General features: G+C 38.0%; 3 protein-coding genes and 1 pseudogene across 3 annotated transcripts; 3 read left to right on the top strand and 1 right to left on the bottom strand.

Annotated features, from left to right (window-relative positions):
- The first annotated feature begins 1,001 nt into the window (after positions 1-1,001).
- On the top strand, positions 1,002-1,897 carry LOC125186607. Its single transcript, XM_048083006.1, has 2 exons — positions 1,002-1,095; positions 1,176-1,897. The coding sequence occupies exons 1-2, from the start codon at positions 1,039-1,041 to the stop codon at positions 1,731-1,733; spliced, it is 615 nt and encodes a 204-aa protein (XP_047938963.1). The 5' UTR covers positions 1,002-1,038; the 3' UTR covers positions 1,734-1,897.
- A 7,924-nt stretch (positions 1,898-9,821) lies between these two features.
- LOC125190487 lies at positions 9,822-11,067 on the top strand. Its single transcript, XM_048087810.1, has 2 exons — positions 9,822-10,170; positions 10,266-11,067. Exons 1-2 carry the CDS (start codon positions 10,114-10,116, stop codon positions 10,854-10,856), a joined length of 648 nt encoding a protein of 215 aa, XP_047943767.1. The 5' UTR covers positions 9,822-10,113; the 3' UTR covers positions 10,857-11,067.
- A 95-nt stretch (positions 11,068-11,162) lies between these two features.
- Positions 11,163-13,296, bottom strand: LOC125189716 (annotated as a pseudogene).
- A 15-nt stretch (positions 13,297-13,311) lies between these two features.
- On the top strand, positions 13,312-15,982 carry LOC125190488 (probable calcium-binding protein CML13). The gene is made up of 2 exons (XM_048087811.1): positions 13,312-13,957; positions 15,710-15,982. Exon 1 carries the CDS (start codon positions 13,489-13,491, stop codon positions 13,930-13,932), a length of 444 nt encoding a protein of 147 aa, XP_047943768.1. The 5' UTR covers positions 13,312-13,488; the 3' UTR covers positions 13,933-13,957; positions 15,710-15,982.
- The last annotated feature ends 910 nt before the right edge of the window (positions 15,983-16,892 follow it).

The following is a 16,892-nucleotide window of genomic DNA, read 5'->3' as shown; positions in this document are numbered from 1 at the left end:
TTCACTTTCATCTTTCTTATTTTATTCTCAATTACTTTATTCAACACCTACTTAATAGACTATTTGATACAGACTAAACAGGAGAACTTAGTCCAAAAGACTAGTTTGTTAGGAGAGAGAACCCAATTTTTAATCTATATACCCCACATCAATTGTTCTCACAATCTATATGGGAATGAAGTCCGTAACATTCGACCCTCCTTTAAGGGCCAACGTCCTCATTGGTCACGGCGGATTCTTTGCTAAGCCATCACTCTGAGTCGCCCCAAACATACTCATTGGTCACGGTGAGTTCGTTGTCTGGCTACCACTCCGAGTCGTTTGTGCTTTCAATGAAAGCACCAATTGATACAAACTAAACAAGAGAACTCAGCTCAAAAGACTAGTCTGTTAGGAGAGAGAGCTCATTTAATCCATATACCCACCAACACAAGTTGTTCTCACAACCGATTTGGAAATTGAGACCGTAACACTATTCTTAATCTTCGTGCCGAAAAGAAATGTCTCTATTAACAAGGAAGGGAAGAATCACTTAATTTGGCATTTGATGAGCTAAATTTATTGACAGACGGCCTCTTAAAATATTAGTACTATAATTGATAATTATAGGTGCGTAACTACGGAATCATGAATCCGGATTATTTAAATTAATATCGTGATTACGAAGAATACGCGTTGATCTACGTGTTGGCCAAATTAAGAAATATAGGTGAAAACAATAATGTCGCCTCTATTAATTAATTAATTTTCCTGGCTTTTCTTTTAATTTTTGAAGATATTCCGTCGACGTTGATACGGAGGTACAATTAATAATGTTTTAGCAAGTTGAATACATGGCTTCTCATCGATAATCTACATATTAACAAATAGATACCTCCAAAATTTTCTTCAAATTTCCACTTTAGTTGGGACAGGATAATGCATTTGTCTTTTTCTATCCTCCTCCACACTATATATAACACTGTGGTAGTAGTTTGTACTTGTATACCCCTCCAATATATTTATTATTCTACCATAAGTAGTATCAAATTAAAGGAAATGGCTGTCTGGTCTGCTGAAAATGCTACTAACGCTTATCTCAGAGCAATAAAAATGGTGAGCATAAACATTCCTACAATAAAAATCTATTAATTGTTTATTTGAAAATCCAATTTGTAATGAAAATGGTAATGCAGGGAGAGAGAAGCAAGGAGCCAGACACGGCGGAGTTTATCTCCGCCCTGGTGGCAGGCACCAGCGCTCGCCTCATGGTGGTTGCATGCTCGGGCGCCGCCGACTGCACCACCTTAGCCCTGGTGGCAGCGGCCTACCAAACAGGGGGCCAGGTGGTGTGCATCGTGGGCGGCGCCAGTGAGGTGCAGCAGTCGAGGCGAGCGCTGGGAGAGAGCGGCGCGGATGTGAAGTTCGTTGTGGGGAGTGCGGAGTTTCTACTGGCGGGGGAGTATAGAGAAGCGGACTGCGTGGTAGTGGATTGCAGGATCCGAAACTGCCAGAGGATTCTAGAAAGTGCGAGAAGCGAGGCGTTGGTTTTGGGGTACAATGCTTTGTGCGGAGGCTTGGAGTTTGGTAATGATGCGCATTTGCTACCAATAGGGGAAGGGCTGCTCGTGAGGAGGGCCACGCTGCCTCGTCGCCGGACGGAGAAGGGCGGCCGCTGGGTTGTGACCGTCGATAAGTTCACTGGTGAAGAGCATGTTTTTAGGGTTCGGAGTAAGCCCAAGTTTTGCAAGTGATCAAGTTTTCTCAATATGCCGTTGCTTCTATTCTAAATTGTGGTAGAGAAATATATGAGTTTTGTTTGTTTGATTATAAAGATCCTAATTGTAAATACTAGTACTAGATATCATGTATTGTGATTTATCTAGGATGTAATGTTGAATTTTGCTACTATTAATTTGAATTATTCGGTGTAAGAAACTGATTCTGCAAATTGAGAATCAATATTCATTTTGTTACTCAACCATCACTACCACTGATTATTTTCTAACGCAAGTCACATTAAATTAAAAAATTATATACCTTAATTAGTTACATTAAAGTCTTAATAATAAGGGCATGATTCAAATAGAACACAGAGTGAAATATAAAAACTGGACTATTAAATTTCAACGTACGGCATTTAGTGACCGATTAATGACCATCTATACAAAAAAATTAGTACTACTACTACTGCTACTAGTTTTAACCAAAATAAAATTTTTGTCGCTAGATGATCTGTGGGCCCGTGGTAAAACAAATTTCTTATTTTTTTCCAATTTTCAAAAAATAGAAACTCTTTTCCTTTTTTTAATTTGTATTCTGAAAATAGAAATTTCCATTTTAGGAAATTGGCTCCTACTATTTTTTCTCTTCATCTTTCTTATAATATCCATTTTTCTCTCTCTTTTTTACTTTAATTTTTTTTCTTATTCTCTGTTATTTTGCCAAATTTGTATTAAAATTTGTGCTGATTCCAGAATTCTTATTTTTAGGAAATAGAGATAGTATTATCTTTAGTGTTTCACTTATTTTATTTACAAACTAATCACAATTTGTAAGTATTTTCTTTATTATTTTACTTAACTATTTTAGTTTAAACTTAGAGCGTCTCCAATGGCGGACGTCCCGGTAGGACGTCGCCGACGTCCGACCGGACGTCCGCCGTAGTGAACGGGAAGGGCGCCCACACCCGTCCCATGTCCTCGCCCCTCAGCCCCACGTCCGACCGGACGTCCGCCGCTGTGGCGAAGGTCGGACGTCCGCGCTTTAATATATATATATATTTTTAAAGTCTATAAATAGGGCTCGTTGAACTTCATTTCATTCACACCACTTGTGTTGACAAGTTTCTCTCTCTAACCTCTTTTTTCAAGTATATCTAGAATGGCGAGTAGTCGTGCGGGTGGTAGTGGCGGATGCGCTAGTGATAGTGATAGTGATAATGAATTGGATCTCGCTGTGCAAGGGCGATTGATCGATTGCTCCGGCAGAGGCAGCAGGCGGCGGCGGCGATACCTCGGCCGATCCATCGCCGACGTCATGTACCCCGGGACCACATTGCTGCACATATTCGGTTGTATGAGGACTACTTTGCTCCGCAGCCGCGTTTTGGGGATGTCTTATTCCGGCGACGTTTTAGGATGCATCGTCCTCTGTTTATGCATATCGTGGGTGCTTTAGAGAGAAGATACGAGTTTTTCAGGATCGGGGAGGATGCGGCTGGCAAACCCGGACACACGACAATACTGAAGTGCACTGCCGCAATCGGACAAGCTGGCGTACGGAGGCCCGACCGACATGTTCGATGAGTACCTCCACATTGATGAGTCTTCAGCCGTCGAGTGTCTGCTGAATTTTTGCGCGGGCGTTAGATCGATATTCGGGGATCAGTATCTTCGGCGTCCGAGCCCCGAAGACTGCCAGCGGCTGATAAATATGCACGGGTCGGTGCACGGGTTCCCTGCGATGTTGGGCAACATAGATTGTATGCATTGGGAGTGGAGGAACTGCCCCGTCGCCTGGAAGGGGATACACACTTCCGGCTTCAAAGCCAAGCATCCCACGATGATCCTTGAAGATGTAGCTGACTACCGACTGTGGATATGGCATGCTTATTTTGGAGTCGCCGGGTCGAACAACGACCTCAACGTCCTCCAGTCGTCGCCCCTGTTCAACGATCAGTGCAATGGCGTTGGTCCCGCCATCGGTTTCGTCGCCAACGGCAACCAGCACAATATGGGATACTATTTGGCGGATGGGATATACCCAAACTGGCCCGTCTTTGTGAAGACGATCAAGCATGCGGTCGGACCAAAGAAGTCCTACTTTGCGACCCGTCAGGAGGCAGCGCGCAAGGATGTTGAGCGCACATTTGGTGTGCTCCAGAGTCGATGGGGGATGGTGAGGGGTCCGGCACGGCAGTGGTATATTCCCAACATCGGCGACATCATGTACGCATGTATCATTTTGCACAACATGATTGTCGAAAGTGAAGGGGACGAACTGACTCAGTGGACCAACGAAGATGATACGGGTGCCGGTCCAAGCCATGCCGTGGTCAGTGCGAATGTGAACATGGGGGTACCTCATGGAGAGGTTGAGCGGTTGCGCGCATTTGCCAACATGCGGCAAAGAGATGCCCATATTCGACTTCAGGAGGATATCATCGAAGAGGTTTGGACGCGGAGGGGTGCACGTTGACGTGGTTGTTTTTTTTTCTATCTACTATGTAAATTTTTTTTTTCGAATGATGTATGTTTTTTTTAATGAAATATTTGCATTTCCTCGTTCGTATTTGTGTCGAATTTTAATTCCGTAAATTTTAATTTTAATTGTGAATTTAATTTTATTGCGGGAAGTCCTAGTGGGAAGTCGTAGTGCAGTGGGAAGTCCTAGTGATGTGGAAGTGGAATGGGAAAGGTTAGTGATGACGTAGCAGATAGTTTTATGGGAAGTCCTAGTGGGAGGGGCGCCACCGGAGACGCTCTTGCGAAAACTTCCTACGCTAATATACATCTCATGTTTTTTTGGTAAAGAATATACATCTCATTTTATAATCACTGTTTCATTCACTTTATTATGGTAAATACATTACGTACGACTCCCATTAACACATTCAGGTCATATTTTATTTTAACATTATTAGAGTAATATATAAAATTGAGTATGGTCTTCATTTCAGTAACTTGATTCAATAACGTTTCTTAAAATCTAAGTCGATAAAAAAGTAAGACATCTATTGGCTATTGTGAAGGGGTTGGCAGTGGAAGCGCTCACATAAATCAATTACATAATAATTCAGATCTATTAAGCGGATTATTTAGACAAATTTTATTCGCGTAATTATCACATGTATCATGCTCATAACTCAAATAATAACATGTTTTAAATTAATTGAAACCTAAAACATGCTTTTCTAAGGTTCAGCCATTATACCTTGATGATTCTCCAAAGAATCGAAGATGGCTAGCGCCTTCTCCTCGTGAAGATCTTCAGTACAAAACCACGGATCTTCTGACTGGTTCCCGAACTGTGAACTCGATATCGGGGTGGGCTGATCTCACCAGCGCACTAGGACTTAAATAGAGAAGACAGAAATCCTTTCCCCCAGAGGAGAGAAATTCGACTACCACAATAAGTAGGGGCCGAAAATTTTGAGAAAAATTAAGTGTATTTTCTGTCTCCTTTATTCTCCTATTTATAATAAGTCACATATTGGGCCCAGTCAGGGATCTATGGAAGGCTTTGGATATGGGCTCCTCCAATTAGCTTTTTACTAATTAAATTAAACTCAATTTAATATAAGCTAAAATTGGAATATTACGAGCAGTACCACTACATAAGTAATACTGCACTCCCCATCCAAATCCGAAAATATAAGTACTTCGGGTTTCCAATACTTTATATTTATTTCCCGCACTTAAGATAGAAACATCCATTAATTAATTATTGTCTGCTATGGACTTAATTAATTAATATCTTATTTATTCCAAGAGAGGACTCAGCAAGAAAATCTTATTTATTATTCATAGAGTAATTAAACTCCAACTAGCTAGGTTCGAATAATAAAACCTTATTTCAAGCTTCTCTTGAGGATGTTATCAAACGAGACTCACCTTGCGCACGATTCAACATAATAGCAATCCTAGCACCGCTAGATACTAATCACCACTACCCAATATACCAGGCTTATTGGGTTGCGAAAAACCCGCACCATTTGGTAAGTCAAAGTAGTGCATGATCAATACCGTATGCTCAATGCTAACGTACATTGATTGAGAAATAATTTACGAGACCTCGTCTTTCAAGTAGATAGCATAAAGACTGTCTCGTTGTTAGATCCATTCAGTGCTATACCACACCAACGTCATCTTATTTCAGTAAGGCTTAGAAATAATCGGATTGACATTGCAACCTTTCACGATAGGTAGTCTAAGCCTATCTATGTTGTGAAATTATTCTTTTTCTTTGTTTAGAACTGACCGTGTTACCTTAAAGTGGACGAGCCCACAACCGGTCTACTAAAACAAAGACTTAGACTTTGTTAAGTTACTTATACATTTAAATATGCAATAAACATCCATTAAATGTAAAACATAACAACATTATGACAAAATAATCTGTTTATTCATTTGGAAAATAAAATAAGAGTTTTAACAGTATTCAATCACTCGAAAGGTGATTTCTAGTATACAAACTCTAACATATTGCTGTATTCAATCACTCGAAAGGTGATTTCTAGTATACAAACTCTAACATATTGCTGATGACGGATAGGATTGATTATATCCGACTGAAAATTTAAGATTCATATAGCATCTTATTTTTTGGTTTTATTAATAATTAATCATTAATTAGGAGTTATTCCATTACTTTATAGGAAAATATTTTAATTTTGTATAGTGTATATGGATAAAGTAATAAATTTAATAGTGATATACAAATGGGATGAATAATTGGGGCAGAGTATATTCTGAAATGTAACTGCATAAGTCAGAAGAATTACAGTTAAAATGAATTGTAAATTTGATAGGATAAAAGATATGGTGACCAAAACAAAAATAAACCCGATATAGCAGTCAAGGACGAATTATGCAAGCCGAGTGACCGAGTAAGGAATACGGATGAACGTTATGACTACTAAATCAAATTCATATATTTATACCTCCCCAATAACTCTTCAAATTAATTATAGTAGTAAATATGACTAATCCAACATCTATACAATATATAAAAGGAGAATTTTGGAGAAATTATAAGATTGTCATTTAATTTTAAAAATTATATTAAATTAAAATGTATAATTAAAGGCCATTTAAATGTTTGATTAAAAGCTAAAAACGTGTGATTAAATGGAGTGAGTGGGAGGTTACGTGGAGTAAGTGAGAGGTTTTACTATGTCATTTAAATTTGGAGAAATTTTACAAGATTAATTAAGTGGAGTGAGTGAGAGGTTTTACTATGTCATTTAAATTTGGAGAAATTTTTACAAGATTAATTATATAGATATTTTTGTTTGTCGACGTGCACTGTGACCTGAATGCAATGCTTGAGACAAAATCTTGCCATTGATTCTCCTCGCTTTTCATTCTTTTCAACTTTCATGCATTGACATAAGATTTTGAGTTTCCTGTTCTTATATATATATAGGTATGAGAAGAACTTGAGAGAGAAGAATTAGACTGAAAGTATGAAGGTTTTCTTAAAAGGTATGCAATTAAACTATTTAGTGACATAAAATGTGTGTTGTTATTGAAGGGAGATTTGCAACTCAAAAAAAATCTAAAAACTTGAAGCTTTATTGCGACAAGATAGCTAGGATCGATCTTATAGCTTAGGAACAAGGGCGCAGATCGAGCAGAAACGAAAACACGAAGAATCCATCATGAAAGATGCGAAGATTTATTCTTATTTCTTAATTTTTTTGTGATGTTGTTTCACTATTGAGCTATATATATTATTAATCATACATTGTTGATGTACGTTATGAATTTTTTGTATTACTAGATTTTTGTCAATATTTATGGACTAATTTTAATGAGCTATATTACAAGAGCACAAGTCGAGTAGAAACAAGAACACAAAGAATCCATTATGAAAGATGCAAAGTTTTAAAAAAAAAAAATTTTGGTGACGTTTCACTATTGAACTTAGGATTTACGATATCAAATAAATTTTCGACAATATTTATGGGCTAATTATAATGAATACTAGATGTCACACTTGGGAGATGGCACGAGATTTTAGGAGATGTTATTTTGTGTGTTAAGTGGTGAGAGAAAATATAATGGTGTGAGAGGGAACTTTTCCAAAAGAAGAAATGTGACATCCTTTGTGGTACAAACTAAAACAGAAAGTGTGACATCTATTATGGGACGTAGAGAATATATTAGTATATTACAGAGCACGGGTCGAAGAGATACGAAAATACGAAGAATCTATCATGAAAGATACAAACTTTTATTTTTATTTTTTAAATTTTGGTAACATTGTGTCATCAATATTTATGTACTAATTCTAAGAATGTATTTTTATAATTTTTACTTTTAATGCATAATAATTTTTTATTATACACATATTTTAAGGAAATACAATATGCCGTGCATATATAGCACGGATATCACGGATATGATACTAATTTTAATAAAATACTAGTTCTCTAGAGGACACGTCTGTAATTCTAAAATATTGATAATTAGGATTTTCTAATTATAATCATATTTATCAATTCATGATTAGACATTAACTAACTACTATACTTATTAAATAATTAGGATTTGGTTGGGTCCGCATGATGAGGCCGTCCACGAGAGCTGTTGTTTAGAGATAAATAATGAACGGATTAATATTTCCAACAAATATTTTCTTAATCTGAAGCTTCCGGCTCCTAATTAGGCTACCAATTTGAATAAAGACGAGGGGCGTCTTAATATCAACTTAGCTGGCAGAGTGTAATTACCAATTAACCTAAACCTTATCTTTTATGTCCTCAATTTGAATTTATTTTTAAAATAGACCCAATTTGGCAAATTATAAAACTATGGTTTATGTCAATAATCAAACTAACGTAACATGTAAAACATTTTTCTCGAATAAAACTAAAGAATTACAGAAGATCAATACAAACTTAATTATAATGGTTAATATATTTTAATTGTATATTTTTTTTACAATAATAGGAGTATTTACATAGTACTACATTTTTTCTTACTCTGCCATAGTTATACTACATAAAACTTTTACTTATTTAATTCATTCTTCTTTCTTAGTCAGAAGATATATTAAAATGAACCTCATTTTTAGTGCATGAAATATTGGTTTTGCACTTTTGGATCTGGATAAGAAATTTATAAAGTGGAAAATTGCACAATTAAAAACCTACAAAATACAACAATCAATTTAGAATACACAAATTTATCAAAATAAAAAAGATTAGGAAATGTCATGTGGGATGCAACCATTGAAGGCCTCGTCCGCATGCTTATGCACTCATAAGCGTGTAATCGGCCCGTGCTTATAGGCATTATAGTGCTTAATGCAGCCACTGACTGAGCACACGGTCTCTGATGCTCTAAGCAAATTCTTGATGAGTAGACACTTGCAATGCCCATATTTTGTAAGATTCTTTTGCTCAAACACTAGATCTGATTTGTCACCTACCTTCATGCATATTTCCATCGAAGCTGGCCCACAAGCAAGCAATCTAAAAAACTGAAATGAAGTCCAATTAATAGTGGCGTGGGCAGAGGCATGCCATTTCAAATCTCTGCATCTCTCAGCAAACTGCTCCCCCTTTGCCTTTGGATACAGCTCATACTTACTTCCCCCATTGTGATTTGATATCTTGTTTTTTTTTACGCTTTGATCGACAGATGTTTAGACAGCAACGAGGCATGCCTCTTTGTGCTTGTGTCTGAGGTTGGAAACAACTTGATCTCATCTACATCTCTGTATTCCTGTCCGGGGACAGTGGAAACCGCCATCCCTTCTCACCCTGACACACTTACAATCACTATTCAAATCAAACTCTTTAATTATATGTGGAAACAGCCTTTTTATTACTAGTGTTTAGCACATAGTTTTCCAGCAAACACTCTGTTAATTAAGTTGACTTCGTTATTGTCAAGGTTTCAGTTGTCCCTCTCACCTACAACATTACAGCTAATATGCATAATTTTCTTTGGATTAAGATAATGATCATACATATCCTCTCAAACATCACCACTAATTACGATAATTAACTTCCACGAAACTCACTCCTCCATACCATATGTTAACTGTTTAAATAGTTAGCCAATGCCTTAATTCAACTTGTACTATTAGGAAATCATATTTCATCTCCTACTTAGTAATCTATTCAACTTAAACTTGTAGTATTTGTATGGAGATGGTATAATTATAAGACCGGCTTCGACCAACATGGAGTACATTTTATCTTCTTGGAAACAAGTTGGTTTTTACATTATTGTTTATATAATATAATTACAAGCATGGCCAGTTGGATACACAGAGTCCCCACATGCTTCTCTCTCTTCATATATATATATTTCTCAACAAGACTTTTGGAAATTCACATTCACCAACACAATCCACTACTGCTCTTGAGATTCACCAAATTCCCAATATTTGCAAGAAATGGCTTGCTGGTCTGCTGAAAATGCCACCAAGGCCTATCTCAAAACCATGAGAATGGTGAGTTCATTAATACTATGTTCAAATCCCAATCCAAGAAACTAATGAATGATTATTAGCTTTTGCTTATTAGTACTTCTTTTATGTGTTTGTAGGGAAAGAATGCTAAAGAGCCAAATGGAGTGGAGTTCATCTCAGCCATGGCAGCAGGGAACAATGCTCAATTCATGGTGGTTGCCTGCAGTGGAGCGGCAGATTCCACCGCCCTCGCCCTCCTAGCAGCAGCACAGCAAACCGGAGGGCGCCTCATCTGCATTCTCCAAGGCCAGGACGAGCTCCTCTCCTCCACAGCCGCCCTCGGCCCCAATTCAGGCAACATTGACTTCGTCATAGGGGACGCCAAGGTGCTCATCCCAGGCTGCTACAAGGACTCGGACTTCATTGCCATTGACTGCAACCTTGAGAACCACGAGGAGATCATAGGGGCAGCCGTTCAAGAGAATGCCAGGGCTCATCATGGAAACACAATTGTGCTCGGATACAACGCCTTCTGCAGGGAGACGTGGAGGAACAGCCCTCTGCGCACACAGCTGCTGCCCATCGGAGAAGGACTGCTGCTCACCAGAGTGGCACCGCCTGCTGCCAAGAGGAGTAAGAGCAACTGGATTGTGAAGGTGGATAAGTGCACCGGTGAAGAACATGTCTTCAGAGTCAGATCCTCTGTGGGGAGATTCGTCAGAGCCTGAAATCTTGATCAATCTTTCTTTCTTTCTTTGGTTTAGATTTTAGCTTCATTGAAAGAGATTCTCGATTAGGATTAATATTTGTCAATTGTATATAGTGTATCACAATCAGTAGAGGTAGATAAGTATCAATTTTGTTTACTTTTTTGCCAAACCAACTCAAAAGCAAAGGCACAAAAAGGTGATTATATGCTGAATCTTGTTCAATCCAAAATCCTATCTTTAGCAAGACTATATTCAGATGTGATTGGCATGTACGCAAAAATAAAGTAGAATTGATCGAAAGAGAAGTCAAAACTGATGAAGCAGTGAGGGAAAAACAGCCTTCTCAATTACAGTACAAATCTTGATAAATTCAAGAAGGTGGAGTTAGAGAATCTCCCAATATGCATTAACTAAGGGCTATGCTCTACAGACTACAACAAATTCAACATGTAAAAGGATTCAAGTGGTTAGTACAAGTCTACTACACATAGTAAACCTAACGCATTCAATGGCTAAGAAATGCCACGGCTTCTGATATAGTGACCTTAATTTAGTAGTGGCAGAGTTCGTGGGTGCACACGGCAGCAAGATTTGCAAGCATTGCAGCTTCGGATTCTTTGAACGCCCCATGGAGATTAGGATCTATGATGTCAAGGCTGCAAGACTCAGTAGAAGATCTCATAGAAGCAACATATTTCTTCTTTCCAGACAGGATCTGCAAGAGAAGCACCCCAAAAGCATACACATCACTTTTCTCAGTGAAACGGCCAGTGTTTGTGTACTCAGAGCAAGATACCCCATAGCAGCACTAGCTTTGAGTGCCGAGAAGACTGTGTCATCAGTGAGAAGTTTGTGCAGGAACGAGTCAGATAGCAAGGGCTTCGACCACTGGTTGATGAGCACATTCTTACCAGAAATGTTTTGATGAACCATAGACGGCTTGTTCACCTTGCACCCATGCAAATACTCTACACCTGTTCAAGTAAAAGAAAAACCTCAGATTCTTAATTTGTTTAGCTATAGAATGCACAACAACTGTTGCTAACAATGTACCTTTAGCAATCCCATTGATTATAGAAACTCTAGTAGACCATATAAGAACATGGCTGTCGCCCTCCTTGAGATCAAGATACCAGAACAAACTCCCATTAGGTATATAATCATAAACGGTCACCGCGGCCTCTAGAACAGCAGAACCCTCTAAGCATGACCAAATTTTCATGCCTCAACGAGGTGAGGATGCTCAACCCCTTTAAGAATTCTGCTTCCTCCGATTTGCAGCTACTCTTCATAATCCTCTGACCAGCAACAATGGATCCATCTCTCAAAGTTCCTCTATATGTCACTGCGTAGTTACTCTTTCCCAGTAAATTCTTATCAGCAAAGTACTGAGTAGCTGTCTCGATCTCCTGCAGGTTTAGCCTAAAGCTCTGCATAACTTCTTGCAAGCCACCATAGCGACGATCCTCAGCCAATGGATCCCATCCATTTGAGTACTCAAGGCTGACAAGTGGAGATCCAGATCCATTCTTTCTGTAACCCTTCTTGACACGGTCAGTACTGAGTCGGCTCTCGGACATTTCAAATGCACTACCAAGCTTCTGCTTACGCCTATGGTAGAGTACAAACGACAGAATGCCAACAGCTGATACAATAACAGAAACAACCACTACGCCAACAGCCAACGAGACACCCGGAGTCTTTGATTTCTTGGAGCAAGAACTCTGGCTGCAGTTTAAATTGAGATCAGCAGTCTCTGGTATATTCTTGGTTGAGAGACCATCCCCTCCTCCTGCATAAGGCTCTGGCCCCTCAGAGCTGGGATGATCCGAATCAATACAGCTCCTCAGAGAAGAGAAACCAGAACCACACAGCCCAGGATTGTTATCATACTGAAACCCATACACCAGCCTCTTCAGAGCTTCAACCATCAAACACCATACAAAATCAACATCCATTCATTTAAAGCTCATACAATGATGTAAAGGAGAAAATTTATGTAATTACCAAGAGGCACATTGCCAGAGAGGGTGTAGTCGAACATCCAAGACTTGGAGCAACGGTGCATCAGCCAGTTTGGTAGGGATTGATCAAGAGGCGGTTGAAACTGAGGTCTAGCTTCATTAAGACTCCCAAATTGCCCAACATGGCAGTGATTGCACCACTCAAAAAGATTGGATTGCAGAGCTAGAACGTTCAACTTCTTCAGAGAACTCAGCTGTGTGGGTATACACCCACTCAGCTGGTTATAAGTTATAACACAGCTGCAAAACTACATGGATACCAAAATTTGACTTCAAAAAAGTGATTAAAACTTCAACAAACGAGCAAGATTCTTAAAATGAGAAAGATAGAGATAATGACGCAAACCAACTAAGGAAGCAAATATCCAAACAAAACACATAAACAACGATGCTAACAAAATCAAAGTTGTTAAATTACAATTAACATTGGGCATCACATAAACTCTGTTCTTCCTTTTTTATTATTAAACGCCCCTCAAACTTTGCCTTAATTGACATTCCAACCCCTCCATTTCAAAACTCATAATTTAGTCGTTGGAGGTCGCAGACATTCTCTTCTGTAACCGAAAGAGAAAAATAAAACACCCCAAAAATTCACGAAAAATTCCAGTAAGAATCTGCAGATTATGGGGAAAGATCTGAGCGACGATCAGGTTTCATCAATGAAGGAGGCTTTCACCCTGTTCGACACCGACGGCGACGGCAAGATCGCGCCGTCGGAACTCGGAATCCTCATGCGCTCGCTCGGCGGAAACCCTACGCAGGCGCAGCTAAAGTCGATCATCGCCGAGGAGAAGCTCACCGCGCCGTTCGACTTCCCTCGCTTCCTTGACCTCATGTCCAAGCATTTGAAGCCGGAGCCCTTCGATCGCCAGCTACGCGACGCCTTTAAGGTGCTCGACAAGGACTGTACTGGATACGTCGTCGTTTCAGATCTCAGACACATTCTCACCAGCATCGGAGAGAAATTGGAGCCTGCGGAGTTCGATGAGTGGATCCGCGAGGTGGATATCGGATCCGATGGCAAGATCCGGTATGAGGACTTCATCGCGCGCATGGTAGCTAAGTGAGGACGCGTTTTTCCAGGCCATTGAGGTTTTATTTTCACCATTTATGCTGCTATTTGCAATGTGTTTTGATATTATTTCCTTCTTATCTATGATATGTGGAAATCGAATTCAGCGCTTGATAATACAGGAAATTGTATTGGGTTTTTTAGGGTTTAGATGTTTATTGATGTTGAAGAGTGCAGACCATCATAAGTCGTAATTAGTCAGAATCTAAATAGTCATCTATACTAAACAAGTACTATAATTTTTAGGGAAAACAGAATTTCTAGACCCAATTTTCTTTGATTTTCAGTCTCCGCTGTGGCAGTTGAAGAGACTTTATCTGATTTATTTAATGAACTTGCTGAAAGGTGATTTCTGTGGTTTTACTCCAAAAAAAAAGGCGAAAGACTCTGCGTGTCATTTCCTAAATGAAATACTAGCTTCAGACTGACCGTAAGATTGTGAAAGTAGTCAAAACAAAGACACACCCAAGCCAACTAACTTTTTTGTGCTGTCCAACCATCTAGAACCCTCACTGACTTGTTCAAGAAACGAAGTAATATTCACCTATTTGCATCCCTTGTCATGGGCATGATTTGTACATATTGCTTAATCAACCATTCATGTCCATATCCTTTATAGTATTTCTATAAGGTGGATATTTAGTTCTCATATTCAATAAGCATTTGTTAAATTAGTAATGTTATTTAAATTGTGTCCATGTGTGTATCACATTATTCAGTATGTAACAGTCTTGGAGAATCATGTCTTGATGTTTCTGAAGTGCATGTTCTTGTCAAGAACGATGTCATTAAAAAGATATAATTATTGTGGAGGTGTGTGCTTATGCATTGCTCGACCTAAAAGGACTAAATAAACAAAAATCAGGGTAATTTTGTTACATTCATGGGTTTGAAAATGATACTCCCAAGCTACCTATAGGAGCATTGCAAACATCTTTCATCTTCAAAACAACTTCCCTAGAAATATCAAATAGTGATCTGGATTAGTAATAGTAATCACTAAAATCCCTCTTGGAAACTAATATTATCACTTGTGTCCCTCTTTTTATTTTCCCTCATTTCACTCCCATTTATGATAATGTTTTCCACCCTAGAGAACACGAGGTAAAAAAGGTGGGGGCACTTAATTGTGATAAAATTCACCAATATTTTCTTATCCCTTATTTACATATGATAAATTTGCAATTAGAGAGCACACACCCTAAAAGTAGGAAATGTGATGTGTTGTCAAAAAATGTAAACACCCATCAAGAAAACTAATGCAACCTAAGAGAAAGTTTGCACTTAGAAGTCAGTGGAGTACGATATTTTTCCTCTTATTATCTGATTATCAAGAAAACTAATGTAAACCACTGATTATCTGTGCTTGGAATTCTCTTCTCAGTGTTCACTAGATGAGTTACCCCAATGATAAGTATATCTAGTTTGGCGATATACTCTTTGCACTAGGATAGGAAACAACCTTTACATCTTAAGTTAAGTGTTAATAGTATTTTCTAGATATTTTGGCGATATACTCGTATATCTTGATAATATTGCTGTCATATGTATTAACCAAAATGAACTCAGTCATTCTTCATCTGGAAAATAAAATACAAAATGGAAGCCAGTTTGATTGCTTGATCAAAGTGGGGTCTGTATTTGTTGTGATGTTCTCTGGTTCTGCACTTCCACTAATGTGAACTTAGAAGCAATATGTATTTGATATGCGCCATATTTGAGCGGGGCTGATGCCATACTTGTCATTGTATTTATGTATGTTTTGGTTGCAGGTGAATGACATTGTGGTTGTGCTGTGCGTTTGACTTGAAGCAAGAAGCTGTGTGTTTTATTCAGCGTAGACTAGTGTTTTGATGTGCTGTTTGTTGTACATCTTTATAACTTAATTAAGGTATTTGTGTAAGTTGACTTAAACAGGTGTTAAAACCCATGACATTCAGTAATACTCTGTAGCTCTTCTTGGCTGCGGCAGTATCTAGTGTTTGCTGAATCTGTGAATAGCGGATTAGCATCTGAATCATGGCATCAGTGCTTGTTTTATTTTATTTTCATTTTCTTCGTTTCTCGTTTTTATACTACATGTTGAGTAAAGGTTAAAAAATCATTGGTGACACTAAATAACTAGTACTACTACTATTTATTAAGATCTACTAGAACAGATTGGTACTCTTGGTTAAACCTTATTAAGATCTATTTATTGAATTCTCATATTTGTATCTCTTAATAGATACTTACAATCAAATCCTTTTCTTATCCGACTAACCTAAATCACATAGTTTTATTTAAAATTAAAAATAAATACTCCATACTCCTTTTGTCCCATTAAAATTAGGACTTTGAGGGCAATACGGGTATTGCAACGAAATTGGTAAAGTATTAAAGAGATTTGAGTATTGTTAGTGAAAAAAAAGACCATCTAGGGTTGACAATCATGCAGGTTGGGTTGCTATCGGGTTAACCTGATATATATCTATCTATCCTAATAAGGCCAAGCCTAATCCAACCCGAAATCACCGGGTTATTATTGGATCACAACCCATTAACTTCATTTTGTACATGTCTGTGTCATGTAGAAAATCATGTATACATGTCTTAACGTAGACATACATGTAATAAATCAATTCATTTTGATTTAAGAAATTTTAAAATAAATCGAATATAATCATTAAAAAAAATCTAATTCTCCATTTTTCGTATTCAATAGTATGATTTCATTCACGTCAGACCGGACGTGAAACAATTGTAAATCTTATAACTTGTCAGTAATTTCTCAAAATTTAAGCATAAGCTAAAATTTATTTTTCAAAGAATCTGCCTTTCAGTAGATATTTTGAAATTCCATGCTTTGTACCACTCGACAAATAATACTAATTTCTTACTGACATACAACTAGATAGATACTATAATTCATTATTTAGTAAAGTACTACTCCTGGTAGGTGTATTATTTGTGTTG

The sequence above is a fragment of the Salvia hispanica genome, chromosome 5, assembly GCF_023119035.1.
Source record: "Salvia hispanica cultivar TCC Black 2014 chromosome 5, UniMelb_Shisp_WGS_1.0, whole genome shotgun sequence".
In the NCBI taxonomy this organism is placed as follows: Eukaryota; Viridiplantae; Streptophyta; class Magnoliopsida; order Lamiales; family Lamiaceae; genus Salvia; species Salvia hispanica.
This window is presented reverse-complemented; position numbering and strand designations above follow the sequence as displayed.